Source organism: Mytilus californianus, unplaced genomic scaffold (genome assembly GCF_021869535.1).
Source record: "Mytilus californianus isolate M0D057914Y unplaced genomic scaffold, xbMytCali1.0.p SCAF_12, whole genome shotgun sequence".
In the NCBI taxonomy this organism is placed as follows: Eukaryota; Metazoa; Mollusca; class Bivalvia; order Mytilida; family Mytilidae; genus Mytilus; species Mytilus californianus.
Window position 1 is genome coordinate 48,851,812 of NW_026262604.1, and position 17,785 is coordinate 48,869,596.

Here is a 17,785-nt window from a genome sequence, read left to right on the forward strand (position 1 = left end):
GATCGTGGTTCTTTCCATGACTCTAGCTTTTTCCATCAACGGTATACCAAGAAATAGCCAAGAGTGCTTAAAGTGGCATTAAACATCAATCAATCAATCAACCAACCAAAGATAATCTGAATATTGTACCAGTATAAAGTGAGCACTCCTCTAAAATGGCGGTGTCTTCTAAAATATTTTTAGATGTCAATTGCTAATGTTTTGGTCATTTAAAAGATTTTAAGAATAGTAATTCAAGTGATTACATTATAACAAATGCAAAAAGTTTAATGTAATGATGTTTTGAGTAAAAGACTGGACCATAATTTACTTGAGATGACAGATTAATTTTATTTAATCTTGAAGCAATTACAGTGCAAATAAGTAGTCTGATGTAATTTTGTCCATCCAATAAATGAAGGTCTTGATGGGGGTATTAATTTCTGTAATTCTATAATGTCTTAGGCAATTTTTCTCAATTTGTTCTTGGTCCATTATTCTCTCTTCTTTATACATGTATTAGAGCATCCTTGTTCTCTATTCTTTAATTTTGTCGTCCATTATTCTCTATATTTGGTTTTTTTTTCATCCATCAATCTCTATTTTTGTTTTTTTGGTCCATAATTCTCTATTTTTGTTTTTTTTCGTCCATTATTCTCATTTCTTTGAATTTTCGTCCATTATTCTCTATTTTTGTTTTTTTCATCCATTAAATTCTCCTTTTTTGGTTTTTTTCATCCATTCCTCTTTTTTTTTTTAGTTTTTTTCGTCCATTGTTCTCTATTTTTTGTTTTTTTTTCGTCCATTATTTTCTATTTATGTTTTTTTCGTCCATTTCCTCTTTTTTTTTTTACTTTTTTTTGTCCATTGTTCTGTATTTTTTGGGTTTTTTTTGTCCGTTATTCTCTATTCTTTGTTTTTTTCGTCCATTATTCTCTATTCTTTGTTTTTTCGTCCATTATTCTCTATTTTTTGCCCAGTATTCTCTATTCTGTAAACCCCATCCAGACCCTCAAAAGTCAGTGCATTTCTTTGACTTCATATTAAATGGATCCATGACTTATAGGATGGGGTAAATAACAGATCTGTATTGTATTGTAATTAGGTCTTCAGTATCAAGACATTTCAGAATTTGTAAATTACTGTAAAATTGACAAATCAAATATGACAGACAATTTCATTTAGATGCATGTGTCAAGTTGTTATTTACTGTGATCAAGAATAAAAAGGGGGAAGATTGAGATCTCAAGTGCACACAGTAATATTATAATGTAAAATTGAGAATGGAAATGGGGAATGTGTCAAGAGACAATAACCCGTCCAAAGAGCAGAAAACAGCTCAAGGCCACCAATGGGTCTTCAACACAGCGAGAAAATCCCGCAAACGGAGGCAGGCTTGAGCTGGCCCTTAAGCAAAAATGTGTACTAGTTCACTGAAAATGGAAGTCACACTAAAGTCCAAAACATATAAACGAACTAAAATTTAAAAAAAACCACACAAGACAAACAAAGGCCAGAGGCTCCTGTCACTTGATACAGGTGAAAAAATGTGGCGGTGTTAAACATGTTTTGTGAGATCTCAACCCTCCCCCTATACCTCTAGCCAATTATGTGCCTGTCCCATGAGAGGAGGCTTGTAGGCAGTTGTTGTAATTCGTATCTTAAAGTTTTCTGTTATTTGGAGAATTGAGTGTTGATGGCAGGTCTTTGATTGTATACATGTATCAAATCATTCACAAATTTTATGGATGATGATGATGATGGATGGCTGATTAACGTCCAGCGGCATATTAAATGCAAATTCAGGATGAGAACATGTCACTGTAATATGAATATTAAACCTGCTTTGTACTAGACCGAAACACTGAGCCTGACTTTTAACGTGGTAGTTCACAAGGTAACAGTTGCAGGAAGACATGTCACCCTATACGGACACATTATTCTGACTCTGAGCCAACAAGTCTTTGCTCTTTTTAACTCCACAATGCATCATGCTTGACTGAGAATTCGAAGCAGCAAAAACCAATTTTAAAGTCTTTGTTTTGACCCTGTTGGGGTTTCGAACTCAGGACCTCAACTTTTTTGGACTTGAAACGTATTTAAAGAGCTTCTTGCATTTTTTTTTTTTAATTGAACCCTAATTTTGTTGTTGAAAACTGAATGTTGCCCTCTGAATGTCTTTGCTAGCTTTCGTCATTTGATGGCTATCCCATTGATGTATACCCCACATCTCTTTTTATTCATATTTACTCAAACACATTTTTGATATGCATTCATATTTGTATTATAAACCTGTCATGGGAAATTGTGGTTTTGTTAAATTTTATAATGATACAATCAACTTCCGTTTTTTAACACTTTATGTTAAAAAAATAAAATTAAATTAAAATCATTGTTTTAATGTCTTAAATACATCATTGTACATCACAATGGAAATAACTTTAAAGATTTAAATGAAAAAAAAAGAAGTTAAAATGAAGCTTGGCTGTGCTTTTCTATTTTGTTTGTATATTTTTTAAATACCATCTTTAATTCTGGTTCTCAAAAGGCTGCCAAGATTTTAGGAAAGCACTTTCTTGTATAATCTCATGGCAGTATCCAAATCAATAAATCAAAGACTATATATTATGAAAGTAAACACTATACTCATTGCAACTTTCCTTTTAATGCAGTGACAGACAGAAACTTGTATCTATACAACATCTCAAATACAATTATTTCCTTATGGTATTTTATCGATTTGTTAAGATAAGATGTTCTTAAATTCTCCTGCAGAAATAGTTTGTTGGTGGGAATATATTTTATCACCATCTTAGAATATATTCCTAATTCTGGCTGTATGTGGGTGTCACAATGGCCATTTTAGGTCAATAAATGGACATCGTAGTGTTTCACTCCTTGAAAATTATTGTCTATAATCCATGTCATACAAGGCTTTTTTTAAACATACATGTAAATCATTTTGATAGCAAATATAAAATCACTTGAAGATCTGAATTTTATGAAATAGAAATTATAAAGCCATACATTGAGATCTTTAAAACACTCCAAGAAAAAGTACCTTAAGCTAAGTATATGAAACTGCTTTAAGGCCAATTAAAATTAATAGATAGATTTTCATCCCGCCTGCCCATCTAAAATTACAACTTCATTTCATTCAAAACTTCCTATCGCAAAATTCAGTTTTCCTGGTTCATCGAGCAATTTAACCAAAATAATTCAGTCAATATATTTTGATGCTCTATGATGACTACATTATATTCTGAGAACAGGTGATTAATTACAGGAAAGGCCCGACATATTCAGGTACAAGTAGTACGTGTTGTCAAAGAATGCAAATCGCGGCGAGTCACAAATTTCAGTGATTACAAAACTGGGATTTTTTTATTTATTCAAAGAGTTTTTGTCAGTAAATTTGGACTGGGAATGATATCCAAAGCATAAAAATCGTGACACACGATATGTAGGAAAACATGCTTGGGATAAAAAAATTGACACAAACACGATCTTGTTCCATACAATTTACACTTTAGAATGGTATATTGACTTGAATACAATAAAATGCTCCGCTGGGCGCAGCTTGATATGACTGCAGAGGTCGAACCCATAACAGTTGGGGCAAGTATGGACACAACATTCAAGCTTGATACACACTGAATTTGGATTGTGATTAAATATTTGACACAGCATATGTTTCTGACACAGAATGAATGTGGTCTAAGAACTTATAAATTATTAATTTACCTATTCAAACCATATCATTATTATTTGCACATATAAATCAGAAATAACCAATTTAAAATGGAAAATTTTAAAGAAAATAAAAGGGAAAAAAAAAATCCCTATAAAGATCCATACACTTACACACAAGTTATTGTCATGAAACTAGATAAATGCTTGTTTTTTGCCCCTTTTTTGGCCCCTTATTCCTTAAATTTTGAGGCATAACCCCCAAAAACAATCCCAGCATTCCCTGTGTGATATGGAACCTTGTAGTACAATTTCAGAAAGATCCATACACTTGAACATAAGTTATTGTCTTGAAACTAGAAAAATGCTTATTTTTGGCCCATTTTTGGCCCCTTATTCCTAAATGTTTCGGGCAATTACCCCCAAACTCAATTCCAGCTTTCTCTTTGTGATATGGAACCTTGTAGTACAGTTTCAGAAAGATCCATACACTTACACAGAAGTTATTGTCATGAAACTAGAAAAATGCTTGTTTTTTGCCCCTTTTTTGGCCCCTAATTCCTAAAATCTTGAGGCAATTACCCCCAAAATCAATCCCAGCGTTCCCTTTGTGATATGGAACTTTGTAGTACAATTTCATAAAGATCTATACACTTACACACAAGTTATTGTCATGAAACTAGAAAAATGCTTGTTTTTTCCCCTTGTTTGGCCCCTAATTCCCAAAAGTTTGAGGCAATTACCCCCAAAATCAATCCCAGCATTCCCTTTGTGATATGGAACCCTGTGGTACAATGTCAGAGAGATCCATAAACTAACACACAAGTTATGCTGGAAGTTACAATAAACAGCTGCGCCATGAGTGCATGATACGCCCTTCGTCTTGTGTGTGAATTTTTATGCAATAAGCATAAATAGTTTCTGACATATGGCATGACATGCGAAAACCCTCTTTTTTTTTTTACAAAAAACTCAATATCTCTAAAATAAAATTTTGAATCAAAACCAAAAAGTATACAGATCTTTAGATTAATATAACTAAGAAGTGTGTAAAATTTTAAGCAATAATCATAAATCGTTTTTGAGATCTGGCTCAACATGTGAAAACCCCCCTTTTAAAAAAAAAAAAATCAATATCTCAAAAATAAAATTTTGAATCAAAACCAAAAAGTATACAGATCTTTAGATTAATATAACTAAGAAGTGTGTAAAATTTTAAGCAATAATCATAAATCATTTTTGAGATACGGCGCGACATGTGAAAACCCCCCTTTTAAAAAAAAAAAAATCAATATCTTAAAAATAAAATTTTAAATCAAAACCAAAAAGTATACAGATCTTTAGATTAATATAACTAAGAAGTGTGTAAAATTTTAAGCAATAATCATAAATTGTTTTTGAGATACGGCACGACATCTGAAAAACCCCTCCCCCTTTTTTTACAAAATACTCAATAACTCAAAAATAAAATTTTGAATCATCACCAAAAAGTATACAGATCTTAAGGTTAATATAACAAAGAAGTGTGTAAAGTTTTAAGCAATAATCATAAACTGTTTTTGAGATACAGGGCGACATGTGAAAAACCCCTCCCCCTTTTTTAACAAAATACTCAATATCTCTAAAATAAAATTTTGAATCATCACCAAAAAGTATACAGATCTTAAAATTAATATAACTAAGAAGTATGTAAAGTTTTAAGCAATAATCATAAATTGTTTTTGAGATACGGCGCGACATGTGAAAAAAAACACACACCTGTTTTAGTTACTAAGTCCCGTAACTCAAAAAGTTTTAATCTTATTTTCACCAAAAAATATACAGATCGTTTGACCATCATAAGAAACAACTATATTAAGTTTCATGAAATTTGGATAAGTCATTCTCAAGTTACCGTGCGACATGTTTACGCCGGACAGACGGACAGACGGACGGACGCCGGACATTTGTATACCATAATACGTCCCGTCAAAAATTTGACGGGCATATAAAAATTGATAAAAACCTACATTAAAATATAAAAATGTAAATGTTACTCTCAAAAAGTCAGTAACCCTTTATGAGCCCTTAAGATTAGAACTTCTGATTAGTAGAGACATCAGATAAAAATATATGTTAAAGTATTTTGAATTAATTCGGATATTTACGATGACAGTCATATGAGATAAAAATAGATAGACTGACAGAAATAGTATCATAGCACTACTTTACGTGACCTGAAATTCTTACCTGCTATTATGAGGGAGAGGTGCAACATCTCAAAGATAACTTTAACCCCTTTACTTTCAGATATGTTTTAACAACACATATGAATATAACCCAAATACCCATGTAAGTTGACTAAAACTATAGCAGTACTGAAAACGTTCCTTAATAATGTAATATTTTTCAGTACTTTAAAATTGTTGTACTATTTCAGTGCAATAATTTCACAGTACTTGTACTGGATTTGGACTTCTAGTTACAGTTTTGTACTTTAAATGTGTAGTCTACATTCTAGGTGAAAATCTTTTCTGTACTAGTTAAATAGTTTCATTAATATTTCCCATCAAATAACAGCATAAAAAGAAGTACTACATATTAATTGTACCTTCATAGTACAAAGCTAAGATTTGGTTCAAAGCCTGTACTTCAAGTTTGTAATACAAATCCAATATTGTAAAATTATGGTACTAACAAGCAGGCTGTCAGATTAATAGTTGAGGCAAACTTAAGTTTGAGAACGGAAACGAAAAATTCAGCAATTTTTCCATTTGTAAAGGGCCATAAAAGGGACGATAAAAGTGACGCTACCAAAATTCGAACTTGATCTGTGTTTTGTGGTAATTAGCATTGTGCATAAGTTTCATAATATTTGGTTGAGGCAAACTAAAGTTGGAGAGTTCAGAAACGAATATTTCAGCAATTTTTCCATTTGTAAAGGGGCATAACTCTAAAACGCAGGGGTTCAAATTAGTGGTAGTCTGAGGTCCGTGACCTTCCATTTACAGGTTCGGACCTTCCCACCAGTAGTTATAATTAGTTACACCCGACGGACTTTCATACTTTTGTAGGTTAAAAAATTGCAAAAGCATTTCCAACAAAAAATATAAAAAACTAGTATAAAAATAATCTAATGCAACTTTACTGAAAGGAAACTTCTGTGTATGCTTAAATTCTTCACAATTGATTTGATACTTGACAGGTCGTCGTAGATGATAGTGGGAAACTTGAGAATATATTATTAAAACATAACTAGTAAACGGTATGAGTCTGTTTGGTTTTCAAAAGAAAACCAGTTGAGATGGGTGATACAGCGTGGGTGATTGATGAAACGGCTTAACGCAGCCTGAAAGACAGGATCTGACTAAAGACCAAAAATATGACAGGGAAAAACAAGAACGTTAATTTTTCCCACACACAGTGAAAGGGAAAGTGCACTGGATTGTTAGACAAAAAAACTTAAAACTTGAACCCATAAAAAATCATGATGAAAAATTAGCACGCAGTATCTACACATGTATATATCTTGCCAAAAAAAGTGGTTAAAAGAAACTGACCCCAATGTTGAAAACGAAGTTGAGCTGTTATCTGACACAAAGTTAGGCCAGTGTGTTCTTAAGCAGCAATTGAAACCAAAACAATTAAAAAGGTACAAAGTGTTATATGTAAAACAGGGTATAGTGTTGGGGAAAAGGGGAAGCCTTAATCTGACTGAATTTATCTAAGAAATTCAGAAAAAATGAGGTTAATGTAGTAAGATATGATGAGTGCTTTGGAGTGGTAAGCATTTTCTGTTTTGATTAGGGATGTCAACGAGTACTCGAGTATCGCTCGGAAGTGCCAAGTATCGAATACCAAAATGATACTCGACTAAACGGTTTTCTGTTTGAATGTTGTTGCTTTCTTAAGCTTAAAAAAAAAAAAATTTCATTGAGAGCGCCTCCTGGGATTTTAAATATTAGTCAAAATTAATAAAAAATTAAAATACGATTCAAATGTTTGCGTTTTACTGTCATTCAAAACTCCTCCAACAGAGGTAGTCTATACAAGAGCACTTTTCCAAAGCTTACACTTTTACAGCTAATCTTAGTCATTCCCCTACCTCTGTACCGTCAGAGCATATATTTTCAATCAGCAGGACTTTTAGTTACCTCACAAAGTTGAGAAATCGCGTCGTCCCAGAAAAAATTTGACAAGATTATATTTTAAAATGAAAATAAAGTTGTTGCACCGTGAGTCGACCCTCAGAAAATGATTAAAGGCTTGAGTAAGTTGTAATCTTCACCCCTTTGTTGATCATTAAATGTGTTTTTTATGGTTCCCAAATTCTGTTGTTTAAGTAAACATTTTTCTATGGATATTAATTAATTTCTTGATTAGATTATTGCCAGTTTACCCAGGGGTTAAAAAATCCACTAGCCCGACGCCCGGGACTAGACTTTTACACTTCGGGCAATTAAAACTTGTAACTCAATATGCCCGACGGACTAGTAACAAACAATTCTTGGCATTTCCAAAATAGTAAGTGGAAAATCCCCTTATCACTATTCTATCTTAGCCAATCAGATTCAATTACGTACGTCATCCGGGATTCCAAAAATTTGAACCGATTTTGTACATGTTTTAAAAATAGAACAACTAACTCTGGGTGGACCGGTATCATGTATTGATCGCAATTCACGTACTTTCAATATCAATTTCTCAGTACAGGGAGTATTGTACATTGCTTATGCCGAGATTTTCAATTAATGGTACTTGGGTGTATGATGTAATGATCGATATTGACCTGTCTTGTCGGACAGCTGTTAATTTGAGCTTGAAACCATGCACAAATTATTTCTAAACATTTTAGTACGGCCACCACAGGAACTTTGTCAGTTTTAAAACGAAAAACGGTAGATGAAGGGGGTAATGAGGCTGAAAATTTATCCCAAAAAATGCCAAGTACGACCAGGAAAAGCGGAAAAAAACATTTATAGTGTCATGGACAGAAAGATTCCCCATGGGCAAGGTCGACTGTTACTGATGATAAACAAGAGATGAAGTTTTGTGAATATTGCCGTTATTTTCCCGATCTCGCTGATAAAAAGTCTGTTTTGTATGTGGGAACAACAAATATACGAATTGAACCACTGGTTTAACATGACAATATCAATGAACATGTTTTCTGTGCCCGAAAATATTTAACAACCCATAGTACAAGGGATATCCAAAAAGATGTCTAGAGATCATTGTTATAATTAATAAAACAAAAATTTATTTGATTTATTTTATCAAATACCGTGTATAATGCCGCATTCAAAACAAGGGACACCCACTCTAAATTTGAAAGGTATACTCGGGCTAGCAGGTCAGTTTTGATGGGCTAGCAGCTCTTTCAACAGGGCTAGTAAAATCCTGCTACCAATAAGTCCTGGGCTAGTGAGCTGTAACAAATTTTTTTAACCCCTGTTACCTAATTAGTACATGTAATAAATGAGCTAGTAATTCTGATATAACATTCCTTGGACTATTATCTAGTCCTACGTAATAATGTTGAGGGTTTTACGTTCATAAGACAATGGTCCACAATAAATAACTTGGGTATGATTTTATGTTTTCATTTTGTAAATGTTTTACCGAGCGAGTACTCGAGTATCGCTCGGTAAGTCCAATGATTACTCGATTAGTAAATTTTCACCGAGTTGACATCCCTAGTTTTTATAAATTGAATTTTCAATGAAAGAACCTAAAGTGAGCGCGCTCACATACCCCACGTCCCCACATTGTCATTGGAGAAATAAAATAAGTGTAAGAAAAAAAAATTGTATCAGAAAAAAAAATTGAATCATAATTTCCTGTCAATATGCAGATCTACATAGTATGTCCTTATTATCTACACAGTTTCATGAAATTCTGTTGTGTGGTTTGAGAGGAGTTGCGATGACAAAAGGTTGCAGTAGTATATTGGGCAAATAAGTTCAAAGGGGCGTAACTCCTAGAAAAAAAATTGAATCGTAATTTCCTGTCGATATGCACATCTACGTAGTATGTCCTTATTATCTGAAAAGGTTTCATGAAATTCTGTTGTGTGGTTTGAGAGGAGTAACGATGACAAAAGGTTGCAGTAGTATATTGGGCAAATAAGTTCAAAGGGGCGTAACTCCTGGAAAAAATTGAATCGTAATTTCCTGTCGATATGCACATCTACGTAGTATGTCCTCATTATCTGAAAAGGTTTCATGAAATTCTGTTGTGTGGTTTGAGAGGAGTTGTGATGACAAAAGGTTGCAGTAGTATATTGGGCAAATAAGTTCAAAGGGGCATAACTCCTGGAAAAAAAAATTAAATCGTAATTTCCTGTAGATATGCACAACTACATAGTATGTCATTATTATCTGAAAAGGTTTCATGATATTCTGTTGTGTGGTTTGAAAGGAGTTGTGATGACAAACTGTTGCAGTAGTACATTAAAGTAAATAAGTTCAAAGGGGTGTAACTCCTAGAAAAAGAATTGAATCGTAATTTCCTGTCGATATGCACAACTACATAGTATGTCCTTATTATCTAAAAAGGTTTCATGAAATTCTGTTGTGTGGTTTGAGAGGAGTTGCAATGACAAGAAACAGGACTGACGGACTGACGGACGGACGGACGGGTCAAAAACATTATACCCTCCGCAACTCGTTACGTGGGGTATAATAAAAATTGGAACTTCTTAGAACAAGAGGCTTTCAAGAGCCTGAATCGCTCACCTGCATTTCAGAGAAGAAGATTTTTTAATGTTAGCAAACTTGAACAAATTGTGTAAAATTGTCTTTAAAGGGCAATAACTCTTTAAGGGGTCAATTGACAATTTTGGTCATATTAACTTTTTTGTAGACCTTACTCTGCTGAACATTATTGCTGCTTACAGTTTATATATTTACCTAGAATAATATTCAAAATAATAACAAAAAACTGCAAAATTTTGTTAAAACTACCAATTCAGTGGCAGCAACCCAACAATGGGTTGTTCGATTCGTCTGATAATTTCAGGGCCGATAGATCTTGACCAACTTAACAATTTTACCCCATGTCACATTTGCTCTAAAAGATTTAGTTTTTGAGATATAAGCCAAAATCTGCATTTGACCCTTAGGTTCTATTTTTAGCCATGGCGGCCATGTTTGTTGATGGATACAAACTTCGGATACAATTTATAAACAAGATACCCTAAGGAACATTTGGTTAAAGTTTGAAGGTAATTGGCCCAGTAGTTTCATAGGAGAAGATTTTTAAATGTTAGCAAACTTGATGAACAAATTGTGTAAAATTGTCTATAAAGGGCAATAACTCCTTAAGGGGTCAATTGACAATTATGGTCATATTAACTTTTTTGTAGATCTTACTTTGCTGAACATTATTGCTGCTTACAGTTTATATATCTATAATTATATTCAAAATAATAACAGCCTAGAGGCTCTCAAGAGCCTGTGTCGCTCACCTGTATTTACTGATGCTTTGGAAATCATGTATAAATAAGGTTAAAATCATAATTTATAGTATTAGATATTAGATATTATAATGATATCCAAGATAATAACAAAAAACTGCAAAATTTTTGTAAAATTACTAACTCAGGGACAGCAACCCAACAACAGGTTGTCAGATTCGTCTGAAAATTTCAGGGCAGATAAATCTAAATCTGATGAACATTTTTGCCACCTGTCAGATTTGCTCTAAATGCTTTAGTTTCAGAGATATAAACCAAAAAATGCTTTTTACCCCTATGTTCTATTTTTAACCAAGTTGCCATGATGGTTGGAAGGCGGGGTCATCGGACAAATTTTTTAAACTAGATACCCTAATAATGATTATGGCCAAGTATGGTTAAATTTGTCTCAGTAGTTTCAGAGAAGAAGATTTTTGTAAAAGATTACAAAAATTTATGAAAAATTGTTAAAAATTGACTATTAAGGGCAATAACTCCTAAAGGGGTCGACTGACAATTTTGGTCATGCCAACTTATTTGTAGATCTTACTTTGCTGAACATTATTGCTGTTTACAGTTTATCTCTATCTATAATAATATTCAAGATAATAACCAAAAACTGCAAAATTTCCTTAAAATTACCAATTCAGGGGCAGCAACCCAACAACAGATTGTCAGATTTGTCTGAAAATTTCAGGGCAGATAGATCTTGACCTGATAATCAGTTTTATCCATGTCTGATTTACTCTAAATGCTTTGGTTTCAGAGATATAAGCCAAAATCTACATTTTACCCCTATGTTCTATTTTTAGCCATGGAGGCCATCTTGGTTGGTTGGCGAGGTCATCAGACACATTTTTTAAACTAGATACCCTAAGGATGATTGTGGCCAAGTTTGGTTAAATTTGGCCCAGTTGTTTCAGAGGAGAAGATTTTTGTAAAAAGCTAACGACGACGACGAGGGACGACAAGTGATGAGAAAAGCTCACCTGGCCCTTCGGGCCAGATGAGCTAAAAACTGCAAAATTTTGTTAAAACTACCAATTCGGTTGTAGCAACCCAACAATGGGTTGTTTGATTCGTCTGAAAATTTCAGGGCCGATAGATCTTGACCAATTAAACAATTTTATCCCATGTCATATTTGCTCTAAAAGATTTAGTTTTTGAGATATAAGCCAAAATCTGCATTTGACCCTTAGGTTCTATTTTTAGCCATTACGGCCATGTTTGTCGATGGATACAAACTTCGGATACAATTTATAAACAAGATACCCTAAGGAACATTTGGTTAAAGTTTGAAGGTAATTGGCCCAGTAGTTTCAGAGGAGAAGATTTTTAAATGTTAGCAAACATGATGAACAAATTGTGTAAAATTGTCTTTTAAGGGCAATAACTCCTTAAGGGGTCAATTGACAATTATGGTCATATTAACTTTTTTGTAGATCTTACTTTGCTGAACATTATTGCTGCTTACAGTTTAAAAATATCTATAATAATATTCAAAATAATAACAAATAAATGTGGATAGTGTCCACATGTGGACACAGATGATGCCCCCGCTTGCATATCATATAGTTATAAAGGGACATAACTGAAGAACAGTAAAAGTGACGCTACCCAAATTTGAACTTGATCTGAGTTTTGATTGTAAGTCTCATAACATTTGGTTGAGGCTAACTTTAGTAGAGAACAGAAACTAAAAATTCAGCAATTTTTCTATTTATAAAGGGGCATAACTCAATAATGGTTAAAGTGACACTACCCAAATTCAACTTGATCTGTGTTTTATCAGTGGAAGTCAAAATTAAACATTGCATTGTATAAAGCATTGATTGTAGTTGATTCAACTATAATCATGGACAAAGGAAGATAACTCCAATTTTAAAAATAACTTGATATTTAGAAGAAAATAAAAATTTTGCAATTTTTTCCATTTATAAAGGGGCATAACTCTAGAACAGTTAAAGTGACGCCACCAAAATTCAAACTTGATCTGTGTTTTGTGGTAATAAGCATTGTGTATAAGTTTCATAACATTTGGTTGAGGCAAACTTAAGTTAGAACAGAAACTAAAAATTTTGCAATTTTTCCATTTATAAAGGGGCATAACTCTAGAACGGTTAAAGTGACGCCACCAAAATTCAAACTTGATCTGTGTTTTGTGGTAATAAGCCTTGTGTATAAGTTTCATAACATTTGGTTGAGGCAAACTTAAGTTAGAGAACGGAAACTAAAAATTTTGCAATTTTTCCATTTATAAAGGAGCATAACTCTAGAATGGTTCAAGTGACGCCACCAAAATTCAAACTTGATCTGTGTTTTATGGTAATAAGCATTGTGTATAAGTTTCATAACATTTGGTTGAGGCAAACTCAAGTTAGAGAACGGAAACCAATTTTGGGACGTACGTACAGACGGACAAGGGTAAAACTTAATGCCCCCACCGCTACGGCGGGGGCATAAAAACTGCAAAATTTCAGAGCTGATAGATCTTGACCAATTGAACAAATTTACCCCATGTCAGATTTGCTCTAAAAGCTTTAGTTTTTGAGATATAAGCCAAAAACTGCATTTGACCCCTTTGTTCTATTTTTAGCCATGGAGGACATGTTTGTCGATGGATCAAAACTTCGGATACAATTTATAAACTAGATACCCTAAGGAACATTTAGTTAAAGTTTGAAGGTATTTGGCCCAGTAGTTTCAGAGGAGAAGATTTTTTAAATAGTTTACAACGACAGACGACGACGACGACAGACGACGACGGACGCCAAGTGATGGCATAAGCTCATATAGGGCCCTTCGGGCCCCGGTGAGCTAATAAAGGAGGACCTTTAAGAATGTTTGATCAAAGGTCCTTGACCTTCCATTGCCTAAAGTAAATTTGAACCCCTGGAACGGTAAAAGTGATGCCACTAAAATTCAAACTTGATCTGTGTTTTGTGGTAATAGTTTCATAACATTTGGTTGAGGCAAACTAAAGTTAGAGAACAGAAATGAAAAATTCAGCCATTTTTCCATTTGTAAAGTGGCATAACTCTAAAACGGTAAAAGTGATGCCACCAAAATTCAAACTTGATCTGTGTTTGTGGTAATAAGCATTGTGTATAAGTTTCATAACATTTGGTTGAGGCAAACTAAAGGTAGAGAACGGAAACCAATTTTGGGACGTACGGATGGATGTACAGACGGACGGACGGATGTACAGACGGACAAGGGTAAAACTTAATGCCCCCTCCACTACAACGGGGGCATAAAAAATAAATGAATTTTTGTAGGGTTCAGGGATGGAAAGGCCAAAATAAATCAAAGTATCACTTTTTGCTACTTAAGGTCTACAACTCAACAACAACAATAAAAGCTAAAATCGTGAAAGTCGAACTTGACCTTAACTTAGTTACAGGATACAACATATCTAAATTTGAAAAGTCTTTGTCAAAGCGTTTTCAAGTTATTGCACGGATAATGCTCTTTAAGTATCACTTACTACTTAAAGGTCTACAACTCAACAATGATAAAAGCTAAATCATGAAAATCAAACTTGACCTTCATCTAGTCAAAGGAAACAACATATCTAAATTTGAAAAGATTTTGTCAAAGCGTTTTCAAGTTATTGCATGAAAACTATTTGGCAGCCACCTGCCTTACATCACCAAATTGATAAAAGATATTTTCCTTCAGAAATCTGGTAAAAAATAGTACAATAGTTTGAAAGTACTACACCACTACTAAATTATTTAGGTACATTCGTTTTCACAATACATTGTACAATATTATAGTACTAAATAACTACACATGCAAAAGGCTCTAAAGAGCTTATGGTAATGTTCACCTAGGTATACATGGTATATATGCATCTTCAATAATGGACACTTTCAAACATTGTAGATTAGAATATAATTCATGACTAAAATTTCTTTTTAATTGATCTTGTTTTGCTGAAAATTTTTTGGTACCCAGTTTCTATTGCCAAAACCTCAAACTGGCAAAATGGGCCAAATGAGCTAAAAATACAGGACTAGAAAAAAAAAATTTGATAAAAACCTACATTAAAATATTATCGTAAATGTTACTCTCAAAAAGTCAGTTACCCTTCATGAGCCCTTAAGATTAGAACTTCTGATTAGTCAAAACATCAGATAGAAATAATATGTTAACTTATTTTGAGTTAATTCTGATTTTTAGCAATAAAAGCAGCCTACTATGACAATCATATGAGATAAAAATAGATACAGACTCAGATAGAAGTAGTATCATAGCACTACTTTACATTAACTGAAATTCTTACCTGCTATTATGAGGTAGAGGTGAACTGTTTTTTTCCCAGACATAAAGTGGAGGAGGTATTCCATCAATCTGACATTTAAATCGTGCCACGCCCCCTAATTTTACTTCCTGGTCAGCTGGCTCTATACTGAAGGACTTTGAAATCCCTAAAAATAAAGAAATAATTACTGACAATCAATTTTTATTTCATTCAGTTATTAATAACAGCTCACAAGGATTTTACCATTTCAACCTGTCCATAGTGGCATTGGTCAATATACTTTTAGATGTCTCCTGTGTCCACCCTTTAGAGTGGACATACCATTTCTTTTCTTTTTTAATAATCATAAGAATTGTTCATATTTTACCTTTGAAAAAAGACAAGCTATTGTATTCAATATTTGTACTGAATCTTATGTTAAATTTGGGTGGACATGATGGGGTGGGCTGCCCACAGTAAGGACAGGTGGACAATGTAAAATCCACCTGTACTATAGTGTAAATGGGCTGAAAATAGTTAAGATGCCAAAATTTCTGTCAAATTCAGATAGAGCCAAGAGAAATTCCAACAAGGCCATAAGAAATTCCGATAGGCCAAGAGAAATTAAGATAGGGCCAAGAGAAATTCGGATAGGATCTAGAGAAATTCCGATAGGATCTAGAGAAATTCAGATAGGGCCAATAGAAATTCAGAAAGGGTCTAGAGAAATTAAGATAGGGCCAAGATAAATTCCTATAAGTCCAAGAGAAATTCAGATAGGGTCTAGTGAAATTCAGCAAAATTCAATATCTGTTGCCTCAAATCTAACAGAGGCTGTCGAGTGACAGCAAACCAGATTTTCCTGCAGAGGCCAAACCCAGAACTGTTGAACAAGTATGGACACAACTTTTAATTTAAACAGCTTGTATATGGATTGTGATTGAATATTTGACACATCATAGGTTTGTGACACAAAAAGACTGTAGTCAAATAACTGAAAAATTTATACATTGGACATTTACCTATTACGGCGCTGGCATAAATATACCAAAGAAAAGAAGAAAAAAAGTCTTAAATGTTATTCATTAATACAATATCTTTTAAAAATCTATAAAACTTATCTGTAATTATCTTCAAAATGTCTAATAATGAACAGTAAATTTCAAACTTTATTTATACAGTCCTACAGATCTTATCAGGAAACAGAAAATTTTTAAATAAATCTGTCACTCCAGTCATCATCATATGATAAGATATTTCCCAGATCTAATTAATAATGAAAATGATATTTGCAAATCTGAAGGGTTATTTCCCTTTGAACAGAAATATGGTTTAACATAGTACTCTAACATTACATATGATTAATAGTTCTCTAAAATTAGATATGATGTAACACAATGTATATCTATTTTAAAATTAAATTCAAATATAATTAATAGTTCCAAATATTTTGTCTTTCATTTGTAACAAACTAATACAGATCTGCAACTTATCTATCAGTGTAACAACTTTAAATGTAATGAAATATACCCTATAATAAAAATAGATTATTATCTAATTAAAGGAGTTCACTGCATAAACAAAAAAATTATATATATAGCATTCAGAAAATTAGTTTATACAGAATAATAAACAAACCTTAACCACAAAATTCTTCAAACAATTTACTGAAGAAAAGAAAAAAATCCAAAATGTCATTTATCATTAATACAATGTCTTTTAAAACTCTTTTAAATAAAAAATGAGCTATTTCCCTTTGTACAGAAATGAATTGATTCATCAAAAATTGAATTCTTGGGAAAGGGCTATAACTGAAAAAAGTAAAAAGCTAAAATCATGAAAATTGAACTTGACCTTCATTTAGTCACAGGAAACAACATAACTAAATTTGAAAAATTTCTTTATGGCGTATTCATGTAATTGAACGGACACTGTTTGGCAGCTGCCCGCCCACCCTCCTGCCTGCCTGCCTGCCGTACATCCCCAAATCAATAACAATTATACACATATATCAAAGTTTAGGGTGAAGATAAATATTTTTAAGAGGGATTTAGATTTTTTTGTTTTATTAGCTTAATAATCTCAAGTACATATTACCCACATCTTCCTTTTATTCATAAACATTTTGCGGCATTGAATAATCATTCCATTGTGCAACAGATCAATATACCAATAAGAATTAACAATAAAGATGATCATTAACAACAAACTTATTAATTTTTTCAGAATCAAATTCATTTTTGTGTACAAGCAATGAAATTACCCATAGTATTTTCTATTGTAAAGTGTTGAATTAATCAACATCTTTTACAATATACCAATAAGAATCAACAATAAAGATGATTATTAACAACAAACTTATTTTTTTCAGAATCAAATTCATTTTTGTGTACAAGCAATGAAATTACCCATAGTACTTTCTATTGTAAAGTGGT

The 17,785-nt window shown here is 32.9% G+C and overlaps 1 protein-coding gene across 1 annotated transcript in view; it reads right to left on the minus strand.

Annotated features, from left to right (window-relative positions):
* LOC127721944 (protogenin-like) overlaps positions 1-17,785 on the minus strand; it is a 106,346-nt gene that overhangs the window by 53,765 nt on the left and 34,796 nt on the right. The window contains exon 3 of the mRNA XM_052228791.1: positions 15,393-15,537. Coding sequence (XP_052084751.1) covers positions 15,393-15,537 — 145 coding nt within the window. The remainder of the gene's footprint in view (positions 1-15,392; positions 15,538-17,785) is intronic.